The sequence below is a fragment of the Hydra vulgaris genome, chromosome 01, assembly GCF_038396675.1.
Source record: "Hydra vulgaris chromosome 01, alternate assembly HydraT2T_AEP".
Classification (NCBI taxonomy): Eukaryota; Metazoa; Cnidaria; class Hydrozoa; order Anthoathecata; family Hydridae; genus Hydra; species Hydra vulgaris.
The window spans coordinates 53,802,797-53,820,868 of record NC_088920.1 but is presented as its reverse complement, the minus strand read 5'-3'; the positions used below and the strand labels follow the sequence as shown (position 1 = coordinate 53,820,868).

General features: G+C 28.6%; 1 protein-coding gene across 1 annotated transcript in view; it reads right to left on the bottom strand.

Annotated features, from left to right (window-relative positions):
* Positions 1-10,408, bottom strand: part of LOC105847333 (uncharacterized) — a 102,475-nt gene extending 92,067 nt beyond the window's left edge. Inside the window, exon 1 of the mRNA XM_065788602.1 lies at positions 10,159-10,408. Within this exon, the coding sequence (XP_065644674.1) occupies positions 10,159-10,286 (128 nt within the window). The 5' untranslated portion in view covers positions 10,287-10,408. The remainder of the gene's footprint in view (positions 1-10,158) is intronic.
* Between the last annotated feature and the right edge of the window lie 7,664 nt (positions 10,409-18,072).

The window sequence follows — 18,072 nt, the reverse complement described above, 5'->3', positions numbered from 1 at the left end:
ATAAAATAAGCAGTAAATTCCTGACATTTGCTGAAGCTTTTATTATATTAGCTTTTTTTTTTTTATAAATTCACAATAAAATGATTAAATCTTGTGAATTTGGATATTCTAATAGATATGTAAAAAACGACATAAAATCTTTCAATAAATTTCTCTGAATTATGTAAAACATCAATTGTTGTTTTGAAATGTAAAAACTTTCTTACATCCAAACATACTTGTATGTGTAGCAACCATTTTTTAGAATTAGATTACAACTACAGTATCCCAGATAAAAAAATATTGCATGTGTTGATCATCATTATAAACCTGATTTAAAATAAATGCTGTGCTATCAACTTTTGTAATATCTGCAAATATGCAAAAGAAAAAAATCTTTTAACAATAAGAGTACCAAAAATAATAAAACAAAGTTTGATATTTATACTGCTATAAATAAACCCAGCAAAGAAAATAATTTATCACAATATCAGCTAGAAAGGACATTTGGTAATACTGACCAAACCAATTAATCTCCAATACTATCTATAAGATCTGTATCACCAGCAAACAAAATTATAAAGAAAAGAAAATATTTTTACATGACATGGTTTTTCCTTTTAAAAAACAAATTAATTTACAACTGATGCTGCAACTATTTTAAGCAGAAAATTTTCTGAACTCTTTTATGAAATCATTATATAAATACATATATATATAAATATATATATAATATATATATATATATATATATATATATATATATATATATATATATATATATATATATATATATATATATATATATATATATATATATATATATATACATATCAGGCCTTGTTAACAAGTGTTACGCAGCTCGCATTTTGCTTGCGAAAAGGCGATTTGCCTACGCGTTCAGCAGTTTTGCGCTATGCAAAAACTTTAATCTTTTAGAATATTTAAATTATCTTTTGATTGTCGTTAATGTGACGTTTATTCGGAAGAAATAAAGTCATAAGTAAAAGCATTTAACCGCAATTGTAAACTAATAGATTTTTTGTTAAAGAAACAGGTTGTTTCATAATTTTTTTTGTTGCAGTTAAAAATTATTTTAAAAAAATAAAGTGTTTTAAGTTTTATCTTAAGGAATTAAATATATAAATTCCATTTAAATATAAAAATTATTTTTAGTCATAATAGTTAAAAAAATGCATGATTTATTTTGATGTAAATATTTTATTTATTAGATATTTTGTTTATTATTAATTCAATAACATAAAGTTTTAATGACGTTCGTTTAAATTATGAAAATAAATTATGATCACGAATATGTTATTGGTAACTGATAAATAACAAAAATAAAACTCTTTATTGTTTAAAAACATTATTAAAAAGAGTTCACAAATTAAATAAGAAAAAATTTATTAACAGTTAATAAAATAACCAAAAACCAACTGTAAAATCATAAGAAAATAAACAAACATTATTTTATCTTTCATGAAAAAATTTTTTTTTTCAAAACAAAATTTAGTTCATATTTGAAAAAAATAATAAAAATGATTTTTTAAATAAGATCTTAGATTTTATTTGTAACTTTTGTTATAGTGAGAAAAAAACAAGCTGTTTGTATGATTTTTAACGCATTAATAAAATAACTTTAATTACAATGCGGTACTTGAAAAGACGCTAATGACACAATATAACTTCTAACGATGCAAAATATATTTGCTGAGTTGAGTTATTTAGAAATGCGTTACGCGTTTTCGCTACGCAGCAAAATCTCGTAACAAGGCCTGATATATATATATATATATATATATATATATATATATATATATATATATATATATATATATATATATATATATATATATATATATATATTTATCAGGCCTTGCTTTTTTTCTCCTGGAATGCACCGGAATGGCGTTCCGGCACCTTTTTTTTTATATATATAATTTTTTTGCTTTATATAAACATTTTTTTCCTCGTATTATTATATAATGAAAATAGTTCATTTTTAAATATTAAACATTCTTTGCAGATTTGAAAACATTACAGCGCTGCGTTTCAAAATTTGCTCGAGAAGAATTTAATTTATTTTCATCTTTTCTTAATTGCGTTCAATTTTATGACGCCAAGTTCTTTGTTTTTCCGATTATAATTGTAAAAACATACAATTTCTTGAAAACGCGTATGGTTGTGAGATTAACATGCGTTTTTAAAAAATCTTTTAAGAAATTCTATTGTTTCTGTGCAGTGTTTGTCCGAATATTAATCTCACAACACCTCACGCAACTTAAAAAAGATCTATTTTTAAAACAAAAACATTACAACAGTATTTGTCAAAAAAAAGATTACCAGTTTCTTCTCTGTGGATTCCCCTGTTCAGAAAAAAATCAAATTAAATGCAAAAGAAACAGAAGAAATCAAAATTACAACATCAGATTTACCTTCTCCAGACAATGACACCAATTATAGCTGACCAAGTTGCTGGACTTTAGAGCAAAAACAGAGTTTTTCAAAAACGAGTGGCTTTGTTTTTGACAAAAAAGCTTGGTTGCACTACCTGCCAAAAAGTGAAAACACTTGGCGTAGAAGCTAAGATGGGAATGAAAACATCTAAAGAATGGTTCAATAATGAAGTTTCTTATTATGGTGAAAATAGAAAGCAACAGTTAAGTTCGTTACGTAAGAAAATATTTGATCACAAAGAATCTGTAGGACATCAAGCCGCATTAAAGATGGTAGAAGAAGCTAAAAAAGAGACTCTGTAAAACAATATTTTAAAATCTTTAACGCGTGAGAAAATTGTAACAGCAAACATTTTTCGAACTGCATATAAAGTTGCTAAAAGAAATCAGTCTTTTAATAATTTTGAAATGGAAATTGATCTTCAAGAAATTAATGGAGTTGAAGTGGGTCGTATTCTTCATTCTACAAACGCATGCATTAATATTGTCAATCATATAGGTAACAAAATGAGGAAAAAAATTATTGCAGAAGTCATAAAGTCAAAGAGTAAGATTTCAATAATTATTGATGAATCAACCACTATAAGCCAAAAATCAACACTGATAGTGTACATTCGGTGCTGTGTAAAAGGCAGCGGAATGAATTCACCAATCAATTTAATTTTGGATTTAGTGGAGCTTGAAAGTGTTACGGCTAAAGGACTATTTGTTGCTTTACTTGAATGTCTTCATTCTTATGGGATGAAAGATGAATATTTGAAAAATTATTTAGTTTCTGTAGCATATGATGGCGCAGCAGTGATGTTAGGATGCAAAAGTGGCGTTTTTAAATTAATCACTGAAAAGTTTCCTTTTGTTATAGTTTGGCATTGTGCTAATCATAGACTGGAACTATCAGTAGGCAATACTATTAGGGAGATCTCAAGTATTAACAGATTCAAATCATTTCTTGATAAGCTTTACGTGGTGTATCATGCTTCCCCAAAAAATAGCAGAGAGTTACGTTCATGCGCAGAACTACTTAATATTCAGCTGCTGAAAATTGGTCGAATTTTAAATACACGTTGGGTGTCATCTAGTTTCCTTTCAGTTTTTGCAGTATGGGAAAATTACGAAGCGCTTGTGAAACATTTTGAGGAAGCGATGGTTGATCCTACAAGAGACAAAAACGAAAAATCCACTTATGCAGGTTTAAAAAAAAAATTACATCAACAGAGTTTTTAATGGATCTAGGATTAATGTGTGATGCTCTCCAAGAATTATCGGAATTGAGTTTGGACCTACAAGAGCACAATATTGATCTATACAAAGCAAATCAAAAAATTAAAGCTCTTGTTCAAGTGTTTGAAGAAAGAAGAAATAATGGTGGTCCCTATTACAAATTTGCTTTAGTTTCAGCACAGAATCTCTGTTTTCATGGAGTTTTACTTCACAATAAAAATTCCAAAAACAATTCAGTTATTAATCCTAACGCCTTTTATATAAAACTAAAATAGTCAATTGAAAAAAGGTTGCTTGCTGACAAAGATGTTGAATTAGCTCAGTGGGCTTCTATCTTAGATCAAAATCATTGGCCTGATAACATAAACAACCAAGTGACATTTGGAGAAACTGAAATCAGAAATCTGTCGTTAAGACTACAGTTAAATGAAAGAGAAATGATTCGTGGATTCTGTGAATACCTGGCAGAAAAAACATATCCTGAAAATTTAGTTCATTTGGTACACGCTCTACATACAACAACCATTTCCTCAAGTGAATGCGAACGAGGGTTTTCACAGATGAATCTGATCATCACACCAACAAGGGCTTTATTAATGGCAAAAACAGTTTCAACGTTGTTATTCATTAAATTAGTGGGACCACCGCTAACAAGCTTCGATCCTTCAAAATACGTTGAAGAGCAAGGAAAGGAAAACTATGGGATTATTATAAAAGTTTATAGTTTTTTAAAGTTTGCATTTTATATACAATGACTGACCCCTCCCCCTATCCAAAAAAAAACATCTCTCATTATTTGAAAAAAAGCTTCTTTTATTGGAAAACGGTTTCTTATATTTGTTCCCGCCTTTATGGGTATGATGTACGGGGGAGCCTACGAACAGCTATACATATAAAAATTATTTATAAATTAAATTACTAATTTTTGCCTCATTTTTGAAATATAAAGAGAAATGCAGGTGAGTTCTGGCACCTTTTTTTTTAGAAAAAAAGCACTGTATATATATATATATATATATATATATATATATATATATATATATATATATATATATATATATATAAAATATAATATATATATATAATATAATATATATATAATATAATATATATATAATATTATAATATAATATAATATAATATATAATACAATATTTATAATATAAGAATATATTATAATATAATATAATATTATAATAATATAATATAATTTATAATATAATATAATATATATATAATATAATATATATATAATATAATATATATATTATATATATATATATATATATATATAATATATGTATATATATATATATATATAATATAATATAATATAATATAATGTAATATAATATATATATAATATAATACAATATATATATAACATAATACAATAATCTGCAATGAGAAAAAAATAAATGTCTCATGAAGTCTCTCTAGCAGACTTAAGCAGATGCCTGTTCGGCGACAATGAACATGTCATATCGATTCTTGAACTCGTTGACGCTTCTTGATTTGGCAACTTATTCCATAAGAATACAATCCTGTTTGTATAGAAGTAATATATAGCTTGGTTTCTTGTAAATTGTCACGACAGTCCTAATTTAGAACATTACTTGCAGGTCCACATGCTTAAAGGGAATGTGGTATGGCATTGATATGAAACCAAATTACTTCATTAAACCCCTTGAATGCTTTAAAATATTGTATCATGTCCCCTTGTTGCCTTCTTTGTTCTAGAGTGTGTAGATTGAGATAAGTTAGACGGGCTTTGTAATCTAAATTTCTTATTGCTGGAACAAGTTTAGTTGTTTAAGTCTTTTTTAGACGGCTTCTAGAGCCCTTATGTCTTTCCCTTATGTCTTTTTTTTGAAAAGGATTCTAAACAGATGCAAAGTATTCCAAATGAGGTCGAACAAAGGTTGTAAACAATCTAACAAAAACAGACTCTGTCCAAGATTTGAATATTGGCTTAAGCATACCAAGGATTATATTTGCTTTATTTATTGCATGTCTGATGTGGTAATTCCATTTTAATTAATTGTTAAAAATTACACCAAATTTCGCTCAATTTTTGTTGTTTCAAGGTTAAAAACAGCTCCAATATCGTCTTTCATAGTGAAGCAACAGTTACTTAGATTTTTGCTTGGTTTTTCTCTCATAGCTTGGACCAGTCTATGAGGGCGTCAAGGTCATTTTGAACTGACATGATATCCATATTGTTTTTGATTGTAGCAACAAACTGGCTATCATCTGCAAAAAGCTTACAAAAGTTCTTGACTATTTCTAACATGTAATTTATATATATATCAATAACAGTAGTGGACCAATAACCAAACCTTGTTATACCCCACTCGTTACCTTTGCCCAGTCAGAATACACATCACCTAAGACTACTAGAGTTTTACTGTCAACATAAGATATAGTTTGAGTTTTTGGTTTGAAATCTGGCATTAATGTTCTGTTATGGGTCTGAGTAAAGGCTTTATAGAACTGTTGGTTAAAACAATGAGTGATATCTTTTTTCTCTGTGATTTGTTTTCTGTCAGCATCAAGTACTGCCTTGATACCAGTTTTTTTTTTTGTTTTGTTTATTTGTTGATGTAGGAGTATAAAATTTTAGGATTTCGTTTTGCATGCATCGAAATACTTTCTTCATATTGTAAAACTGCTTTATTTACTAAAGTTTTAATTAATTTACATTGTTTGTTGAATTCAGCTTTAATCTTACCTTTATTTAATTTAGATGGTGCAATCATCTTTTTGAAAATACATAATTTATATCTTGAAGCTTTTTTGATATCTTTATTCATCCATCTGGGTACAGATTTGGATAAGTCAAGGGTGGGGAAAGATTTCATGGGAATGAGCTTCTCAACTAGTTTATTATAAAAGTCAATGAAAATATTACAATATTGGTTAGCGTCTTTATCATAGAAGTTCGTATGCCAATTAATATCATTAAGTGCTTCACTTATAGCTTCATAATTATAGCTCCTGTATCATCCCAAAAGATATCAGGGTAGTTTAGATCACCCATTATTAATAAGTCAGTTAAACTTTTTCCATCAACTAATCTATGCGCTTCTCTAATTGAGTCATTAAATATTTTGTTTAGGTCATATGAAGCATGAGGGTGTCTGAATAAACAACCAACTAAAATAGTATTTAAACCAATGCTGACCTTGCACCAAATTTGCTCACTATCCAAGTAGAAAGGATCAATCTCATGAGATAAAAGATCATTTCGCACATAAATTACTACTCCTCCACCACTAATAGTTTTTCTATAATTGAATTAGGATGTGTAATTTTCTATATTGCGTTCAGAGGTACTGTTAAACCAAGTCTCAGTAATGCCTATAATGTGCGGTAAAACTAAGCTGTTCAATTCTTACAATGAACTCATCCCATTCATTGCATTTAGATGCTGCATTAAAATAAATAAATATGTATTATATATATATATATATATATATATATATATATATATATATATATATATATATATATATATATATATATATATATATATATATATATATATATATATATATATATAACTTTTTTCAACCAATGTTGTGTCTTCATGCTAATAAAGGCATTGGTTTTCATGTTTCAAGTTGGTTTGTGAGGACATTAGAAAACACCCATTGGTTATGTTTTATCATTATACAGAGGCTTAAGTTTTTATATTAGTTATTTTTCATCTCATTGGTAATTTTTATTTAAATCAATTTAAAACAAGTGATTCATTATGCTTTATTGGAAACATTTGGAATTTGACTTTGAAATAACTTTTTAACAAAAGGCGCATATTTTTTCTCTTTTGATGTCAGTTTGGCAAAGGTATTAAATATATGGTTAAAACTGCTTGATATGACAACTAATTGTTACACATTCTCCAAGATCCATGCCATATTAGAAAAAATTGAAAAAATTTTTTTTAAATGACGTGTTTTTTTTATGAGAATTGTATTTAATGGAGTTATTTTAAACCTTTATTTGAGTTTGAAGGTTTGAAATTTGCAAATAAACTTTCAAGGAAACATATCAAATTTCACAATAATGGAAACACAAAATATGCATGATGAAAATAAATAAAGCAAGTTCGATAGAAAGATAAGTGAATATTATTTTAGAATTCTGGTGTTTAAATAAGCCCAGAAATATACTACTAAAGACTTAAGAAATTACTAATAAAGTCATCGTTTGTTTTAAGACAACAAACGAATCAGTTACTATTATTCAAAGATTTATAAATGTTTATTTTAGTTATATAAAATATTAAAATATATTACAATGTTTTTGTTAAAAGTCCTAAATGCAAATATGTTTTTAAAAATTTATTTAAATTTGTGGCTATGAAAACAGCCGGTTTTTTTTTAGTTTTTCAGCTACTACAATCTTCTTTGACCAACACAAATTTATATTGTCTGTAGGCCACCAAATTTATCACCTCTGAACTAATCATCTTCAATTCCAACCTTAATTTGGACTTTAAAATTGCTAATCTCCTTTTACTTAACAATGATCGCCGAAGGTTTTTTGCCAGATATAATAATGGCTTCTATCGCATTACATAATATTAAATTGGCTTAACTAAAAACAAAATGATTACAAAATAAAACAACAATTAGAGAACAATGAAACCTTATGTATAAAGAGTTTAAAAACTTTACAAATTAAATGTTCCATTTAAACACTCTAGTTTTGGTATTTGACTTTTAAGTTTATTTTTTAAATGCAACCTAAAAGTTACATCACTATCAGGTTGAACTTAGCTTAACACTATTAAACATAATAATTATAACTGATTAAAATTTATGATGATTGTTAAAAAGAACACTCAAGAGCATACAAAAAGTCAACTTTGGAGGATACTTAAGAACATATTAAAAATTTAACTCTGTAAACTTAATCTGACATTTAAATGTATTATGGTATTTTTATAAAAATAACAAATCTGACTTTTTTTTTTTCCCAAAACAAATCATCTTTACTTGAACATTTAAATACAGAAAATTTTCACTCTTAGATTTTTTTATGTTTAAATCAACCTTGCTACATCACAAAAAGTGTCTGTATAGTTTTTGGAGTGAGTCAGTTTTTGTGGTTCATCTATTGCTATATCAGTTGAAGATTTTAAGGATTTTATATTTCCTTAAAAACTACTCAAATTATAACCTTTTTTTTTTTTAAAACAATGTGTAATTTAAAATCTTTTAACCAGTAATAGTATTAATAATATTGAAAAAAAAACAAAAATGAATTTAAAAAAAAAGAATTCTATTTACTTCAGAACTTTGGAACTTAATTAAAAAAAAAGTTATACACTAAAAAATATACCCCTATAAAAAATCTTTTATTGAAACAATATGATTTACACTACTTGCATTAACATTGAATGTCTTTAACAGTATAACTATTTTGATACTATCACAATAAATTAGTATTTATCAAATAATATAATTTTAAGCCAAAGTCTTTAGACAAACAGTCAAAAAAGATTTAAACAGTTAAGCATATCGCTTAACTATTAAAATCTTTTTTGTTAGAGATATATAGTTAGAGATAACTCAAGTCAGAAAATAAAAAAACATACTTTTTTATTTAGAAGAATCTCACTTTTTTAGTGGAAGGCAATTTTACTACTTAGGAAAACTACTTAGGAAAGACCATAAGTAAAATGTTTACAATTCTCTACCCAAATTTAAAGATTTGTTGTGAGTACAATAGGAAATACAGCAATGAATTCAATATTGTTTTGGTTATTTATGGATATATATTCTAAATGTCATAAACTAAAAATGTAATTTTAATTCTAAAAACAAAAACAAACAAAAATTGAATAAGTCTAGATATGATTTTAATAATTATAAAATTTTTTTTACAATAATTAAAATTGTTACATAAATTTTTAAGGTTATTAAGTCAAACACATATATCTATTATATAATATTATTACATAATTGATTAATGTGTTTGACTTGATGGCTATTAAATATATTATTGTGAGAATCAATACAAACCTCAAGGTTTTTCTGATGCATAAGCAAAAAAGATTTGGCTCAATTGATTATTTTCCTAAAAGACTAGAGAAAGGCTTGCAGCTTGTAGATTAATGTGATGAACCATAATTTTTGGGATTATTGAAAATTTTAATTGAATTCATCATTTTCATCATTACTATCATATTATCATCATCACTACCATCAACATAATAATTCTCATTACTCTGTTATTTGTTACTCTGCACTTAAATGGGTTTGGAGACTTATTATTACTTGGCAGTACAAAATTATTTTTAAAAACTTTATGGGTCGGGTAGTTCCAATCATTACATTTCCAAAACCCATATTTCACAAAAGTACAAACTTAACAAACATTATATTTGTCTGAAAGATAGTTTAAAACCTTAAAAACAAAACATCGTTGTTCCATTAAATAAAGTAATAAAACTTTAATTTTTTTTAATTAATAATCCAATAAATTTTACCTCGAGCGTACATGTAGACTGTTCGGTTCCTCAGGTAACTTTTTGTTATAGTTAAATTCTCCTAATTCTGATACATGTGAAGATTCGTTCATTCTTTTGAAACCTTCTTTAGAAATATTTCGAAGCATCTAGGTAGTTAGATTATCAATTTATTTCAACCTCTTTGTTATTTCAAATGACTGTATTAATTATTTATGTAAATTTACATTATTTTTCATTAATTTTTTTTTAAATCGTTTTATTTAATAACGAAAGTGAAAGTTTGGTTCATCGTGCGTTGAACAAGAAGATAACAAACCCGAAATATAAAGACTTTATGAAAATGTTTTTTTTTTTTATTAACAAAATATTTAGCTGTGGAGTAAGGGCAAAGCACTGTGGAGTAAGGGCAAAGCACTGAAGTGTTAAAATAATTTTCTACTATTACTTTTTGGTTGATTTTTATTATTATTTAAAACAAACAAAAAAATCATTACTAGTTGTTACACTATATTTATAGTGTAATTATTACACTTTGTATTTTAAAACGTCCAATGGTTTTTTTAAATACTATTAATGCAATTTTATCCGCATAAGTTTACTTTTTTCGCTTCAAAAAAAATACTTTGCTTTCGGTTATTCATAACAAATGGTGTCCTTTGATTAGAACTTTTTTAAGAACATTTTTTTTTGACGCGTGTTTATTTTATGCATCTTTAGTTAGATTAGTTGGTAATTTTCAAATTTTTATAAAATTGGAGTCAGAAATTGCATAATAAGTCATCTTGACACGGTCACGTGACCAGTGACATATTTATGAACTTTTTATTTTAATTTTTATTTCAAGTTTTTCTACTTTTAAACTAAAAATTCATGCAGGCAATGAATCCTTGATGATAAAATGAACATACTGACAAAGCATTACTGCTTCATAACTGATAGTTTTGCAATAACTTAGGGCTTTCAAAACGTTCGCCATCTTGCCCCGCTTTCCTTTACCTTTGATGTTCAAATAGTTAGACATTTTTATTGTTTTAAGGTATTTAATAATTTTCGAGGATTTTTTTAAGACCTCTTGTTACTCATGGTTATTGTAGACATTTGTTTGTTTTATACAAGCTACATTTTGTTAAGATTTTATCATAAACTTCAAATAAATCTTCCTTAAATGATAAAACATTTGTACCGTATGTATCTTTTGTATAAAGCGTTTGATAACAACCTGTTTTTCCTGTAGTGTTGAATTGATATTTGAGGGGTTCAGTGGAAAAGTGTTTTAACCCACATTTTAAAAATTTTCCGGATAATCGCTGCCAACAATACATTGAGTAAGTGGTTTGCTTTAGAAAATGAACCGAACCCCAAAACCCATCCATACAGTGCTGTTACCCAGTCCACCCACTAAAGCTGGCTCTGCTGCTACCTATAACCCTACTTACTTTAACAGAAAAACAAATTTTGAATTGTGGAAAAGTTGCCTATCCCACAATTAACATGACAAAAATAAACAGTTCAGATTTGGAACACTTTCTAATGAAAAGTGATTGTGATGCAGATAATAACCCGTCTTTAGCGGATGATGTTAGTAAAGATATGTATATAATTAATGAAGCATCAAGATGTACCTTTCATTAAGGTGGTACTAGCCCGACAAATTTCAAAATTTTCAGATTTTTTTTTTCTAAATTTGAAAAATAGAATCATTGTAGATTTCAAAAATGTATAGTTTTACTATGTTTTTAAGTAATTTAGTGACAGAAAATGTTAATTTGGTAATATGATCTCAAAAAGAAGCCCTTAGCAACCGCATAGCAACAATAAAAAATGCTTACTTTTGGGCTAACTTAAATTTCATCAAACAATTAATTTCTATTATTATTCTACATTTCATATATATCTCCTTTGCTTTATATCAACTTTGCAAATACGTTAATTCCATTAATAATATTAAATTGAATTGTATAGTGAGAAGGAAGTGAATTTAAAACGGTATATCAATAACAGCTTGTTATGATTATTTTATTGAATTTATTGCATTTATTTTTCACATTTTACTGCTTTATTCTTAGATGGGAAATAAAAAAAATAGCAAAAGAATAAAAAGAAATTATTTTCATGGAAATCAACATAAAATGTCTGATCAACAAAACATTTCACCTGAAAGTGCTTCTTATTCAAATATGTTTAGTAGTACTAATAGTACAAGTGCTAAAAAGTTGAACAAAGCAGTTAATTGTATTGGCAGTTCAGCTAAAAACAAACAGACATCTAACGACCTTAATTTTTTTATATTTATACATTTTGGCATTATGAAAGATTTATTTGAGGAGTTCTCACGCTGTTCTGAGTGTAGCTCACCTGTTAAGCTTACACATAATAAAAATGAACACAAAGGGTTTTCACTTAAATTATGTATAAAATGTAGTGTTTGTTCAGCATGCAGATTTTCTTATACTTCTCCTCAATATATACCTTTACAAAAAAGTAAAACTGTAAAAAAAGCACATGAAAGCACATGAAATCGCACAGTTATGGCTTTTCGCGAGATAGGCAAAGGTCATGCTGGAATTAAAACATTTACAACAATGATGAATATGCCATTTTCTATTGCATTTACTACTTATAAAAAAATTAATAAGACTCTTTATTGTGCATATGAAAAATCTGCTGAAAAAAGTACCCAAAAAGCTGCTCATGAAGTGCGTCAAATGATTAACATCAATGCGTGTAGCAATGATATTGTTGACTGTCATATTTCTATTGATGGAACATGGCAAAAAAGGGGTTATTCATCCCTGAATGGCGTGGTATCTGCAATTTCAAAGGATAATAAAAAGGTCTTAGACTATTACACTATGTCAAAATTTTGTAAATCTTGTGAGATTTGGTCAAAAAAAAAAGGATCAGCTGGTTATGAACTATGGAAAACAAGACATAAGTGTGCAATTAATCATCACGAATCATCTGGTGCTATGAGTCTGCTGGTGCTATTTCAATTTTTTGTTCTTCATTAAGTAAGTTTAACTTAAGGTACAGTCATTACATAGGAGATGGGGACACTAAAGCATACAGCAAAGTAAGGGAAGCAAGACCTTATGGAGAAACGTTGATACCAGAAAAACTAGAGTGTCTCGGTCATGTTCAAAAGAGACTTGGAACAAGACTTCGGAATTTACGTGCAATAAAAAGAAAAGAAAAGTTGAATGACAGTAAAACTCTCTCAGGTAAAGGAAGACTAACTGATGCAAGTATTAACTTAATGCAGAATTACTTTGGTATGGCTATTCGTCAGAATGATAAACTCTACCCTATGAAAAAAGCTGTACTTGCATTTTATGGCACTGCTGCGAAGGTGATGCAGCTACGCGTCATCAATTTTGTCCCAGAACCAATACTAGCTGGTGCAAATGGCAAAGGGATAAGATTACAGGACAATGCACTTATAAAAACAAGTTTAACCTACCAGTTGCTATAAAAGACCTATTACACCCAATATTTATGGAACTTAGTTCGGACAATCTTTTGTCAAAATGTTTACACAGCTATACCCAAAATCCTAATGAGTCTTTTAATCAAATAATCTGGGAAAAATGCCCCAAAACACATTTTGTTTCAAAAAATGTTTTAGAGTTAGCTGTTTTCTCTGCAGTTATATCTTTTAATGGAGGTTACGTTTCCCATAAAGAAACATTTAAGCAACTTAGAAACATTTAACAACAATATTTCCTTCTCGGTGCAATTAAAAAAGACAAAAATCGTGTCATTCATATGGAAAGGAAGGAAAAAGAAGTGACAAAATCAAGAAGGAAAAAATTGAGAGGTATAAAAAAAGGATTTAGCAAGGATGACTCCTATGTGTCTGGAAATTTTTAAAGATATATATTGTTAAAGTTGTTTTATTTTGTTTTCTTGCGTTTTCTCTGTTAACAGATTTTTAAACTTTGAACAAGAATATCTTTTGAACTACTTGGAGATTATGGCTTAAATTTTCACAGATTGTTCATCAGGTTACTGTGAAGGGATTTGACCAAAAAGAGACTTTTATAGTTAGCTGTTGTCGAGATATTAACATTAGCAGCACAAATTTTACATAAAAATAAAAAATTATTTTTTAAAGTGCAGCCATTTTGATTCTGTAAAAGTTCTGATGGTGATTCTGGTCAAATCCCTCAATCAACATGTTGTTAACCTTTTTGCAAAATTTTAGCTTCACACACTGACTATTTCATGAGAAATCCTTGTTTAAAAATGTAGTTAAAATTGTATATTTTTTGCTGACTCAGCATGTTTTCGAGTATACTAATACTTTTTATTATATTTACTCTAAATAATTTTTTAATGCACATAGTTTAAAAAAAAAATTGCATCAAAATTAAATAAATTGACTGTTTTAATTTTTATGGGCTAGTACCACCTTAAGTGTATCATACAATAATATAGTTTCCAGTTTCAAAATTATTTAGGCAGGTTTTCCTTTTCTAGTTTTTTCAAAACTAACATGTACTTTTTTATTTTTTTTATTTCTTTTTTTTTTTTTTGCCGTATACATTAGGGTGTCCCAGAAACACACTTTTTTTTTTTTTGAGGATACCTCTCAAGTTTTTCCCATTCTTTGATGTCCCCTGAGGCTAAAAATAAAGGAAAAAAAAACCGTTGTCAAAAAACGATATCTGTAAAATTTTAAAAATACGATTTTTTGAAAATAAATGTCCATTATGTCGATGTTTTATAAGTTTGTAATGAAATTTTTCTGATGTTATATTTTGTTTTTAATAAACTTAGTTATGATAGTTTAACAATATTATTAGCGCGATAAAATGCCAATTTAAGTCGTCTGTGGTCAATTAAAAAGGTAAATTTAACTATGCTCGATTTGATCATATCACGCGTTTTTGAGATTTGTACTAAATACATGTTTACTTTTATTGTTATGCTACATAATGCATTTTACACATAGCTAAAAATTAAAAAAAAGATTCAATGAATAATATGATTGTTTAATGAATGATTGAATGAATAGATAAACTAAAGTATGTTATATGATTTAGTATTTAATAGTAGTTTCTAAAATGGACCGTCATTGTAAGAAAGACAAGAATAAAAGAGAAAAGAGGAAGATTCAGACTAATCCCAGAAGGCTACTGTTTCTTCTCAAGTATCCTACCAACCAGCTGCCCTCGAACCAGCTTCCCAGCATTGGAAATGTGCTCAGATAAAAACAGTTAATCAAATCTTTCAAGACTTTAAAGTTTAAATCTACAAAACCTATTGTAGCTTTTCCTCAACGTTTTCCAGGCAAAGATCTTATCTGCAAGGGTGGATCCTGTAAAGATCCCAACCATAAATGTGTTACTTCTCTTGTAATGGATGTGTGGAACAAGGCTGGTTTTGGCGAACTTCTTATTTCTGGAGCTGCTGTCAGGTAGGAAATAAAGTAATTTTTAACTATGTAAATAAACAAATAAGTAAATCAAAAACAAACAAATAAATAATTAATTACCAATATAAATAAATAAAAAATAACCAATTATGTAATTAATAAACTTCTTTTATGTATAATCAGAGATAAGATTTTGAAGCTCCACATTAGGTATTGCAAACTAATCCAACTGAGAGATCTAAACTGGGATTCGAGCATTGGTAGATTAACTAAGATACAGGAAGAGTTCGTTAAGGAGAGCAGCAAACTCCTCAACATATCTGTAGGGAAATTTGAGGAGAAGATCCAATCAGATCGACTTCGTTCCCAGAATTCTAAGGCAGAGGACATTCAGAAGATAGAAAAACAGACAGGATCGGTGGCAGAGAATGAAGAATATGAATATTACAGGTGTATTACAGGAAAAAAGGAAAAAAAAGAAGGAAACTAGTTTTAAGTGAACTTGAGGCTTCTTTTGAATCTGATGCTGGTTCTTCTGCATCCGAGTCAGAAGCTGTAACTTCCACAGATGAAGATTCTGTCGATGAATTACTCCAAAACTCTGATTCTATAGTAAAAAGCAAGATAAATAAAAGATTGTATTAAAATGTAAAGTTCGTTGTACTAATTTTGAGTAAACTTAATCAAACTGAATTCAATTAGATTAGAAATATTGTAATGTTTATTATGTAGATAATGATAAGTATTAGTTCTGAGGATCTGGTGGATTGTACTTCTGAAGTATCTGCTCGATACATGGTCGGGATTCGACCTCAAACTGCAATCATTGCAGCAATCTGCAATAAAGCAGGCATAAATCTTGAGGATGTGCCCATATCCAGAAGCTCCATTCATTGAAAAAGATTCAAGAAGATTGAAGATCTAGGTAAAAATAAATATTAGGATATAAAGTTATTGAAAATAATGAAGATCAAGTAAAACTAGGATAAATAAGGTTAAATTATATCGGTGATAAAGTTATTTTAATTACTAGGAGACCAGATAAGACAAGATATAATGGAAAACTTGAAGGGAAAGAGGCTTGTTCTGCACTATGACAGCAAACAGATCAAAGAGATGGAGGAGAACCTGGACATTACTGTTCCTGTTGAAAGGATTGCAATCAGTGTTACATCATTACATTTCACCAGAAAGGGTCTCATTTTATGGAGGCACTTAATGGTGAAAAAAAAAAGGTGCCAAGGAGAGCACTCTACATAAGACTGCAGAAAACCTGGTCAGACATCAAGGAGGAGGTAGACAAGATGGAGGAGATTATTAGATTTGATTGGAATGAGCTGCAGGTCTGATCATCCTTGTACAACATTGTAAGGGAGACCCTGGAGTTTGGCAAGAGGGCACTGACCATAGAGACAATTAACAGGAGGGGCTACAAGAAACTTTGTGAGCTAGTTGTCTTCTATTTGGGAGGAGATGTGCCACGATTTCATTTTTATCAACCTGGAGCCTGCCATTAAGCCAGGTATAGTATCAATATCAATAATTTACAGTATATTATCAATAATTTTTGTGTTTAGGGGACAGTACATTTTTAAGTTTTTCGTACATATTTAATAATAATAATAATAATTTATTCTAAAGGTTCATGGCAGATGCTTTATACCTGCTGAGCCTGAGGATGAATAAGAAGGTAGCTCAGGAGATGAATGAGGAAGAGAAGAAGATGGTAAAGACAGCGGCATTCTTTGTTTCTGTCTGTTATGGGCCCTGGTTCTTAAAATCCTGTATGGTGGATAAGTCGACTTCAAATGACTTGGCTGTCTTTAAGCCATTGTTTGACATAAAGGACCACTACCCAAAACTTGGACAGGCCATTCATTCCAGCATGCAGCAACGTGCTTGTTATTTAACAGAACAGTTAGTAATTCTGTCTCTAGCTGACGATGATATCGATGACGAGGTGAAGAAGAAAATGTTTGAGAAGTTGGTTAAGTGTAATATCCCTGACCAGTTTCATATAGGGAAACCAAAGCTTTCGGTTATTAGCAGATCAACAGAGCTTACTGAGCTGGTGGGTTCCCAGAGCTGGATTTTGTTAAAGGTATGTGAGATCCCTTTTGAAGAGGTGGAGAAGTGGATCAGCGGAGATGCCAGTCAGACATTTGATGTATTTAAAAGGTTTTTAAAGTCTATTAAATGTGTCAATGACTGCGCTAAAAGGAATATCCGACTAATCCAGGACTTTGTTGGAGGCTACAGGTTGGACAACATGAAACAGAACCTCATGCTGGTTGCCAGAGACAACATAAAAAAGCTGAAGAAGGACCTGACAAAGAAACAACTCAAAAATATTAATTTTTTTAAACTGGAAATTAATTTTTTAAACTGGAAATGTATTTTCAAAAGAATTTCTAAAACACATGATTTTCGTCCAAAAAATTGCATTTATTTTGAAAAAAGAAATTTTACAGATATCACTTTTATTGGGACAAAAAATTTTTGTGTGGTAATTTTAGCTCATTTAGACCTTAGAGAATGGGAAAAGCTTGAGAGGT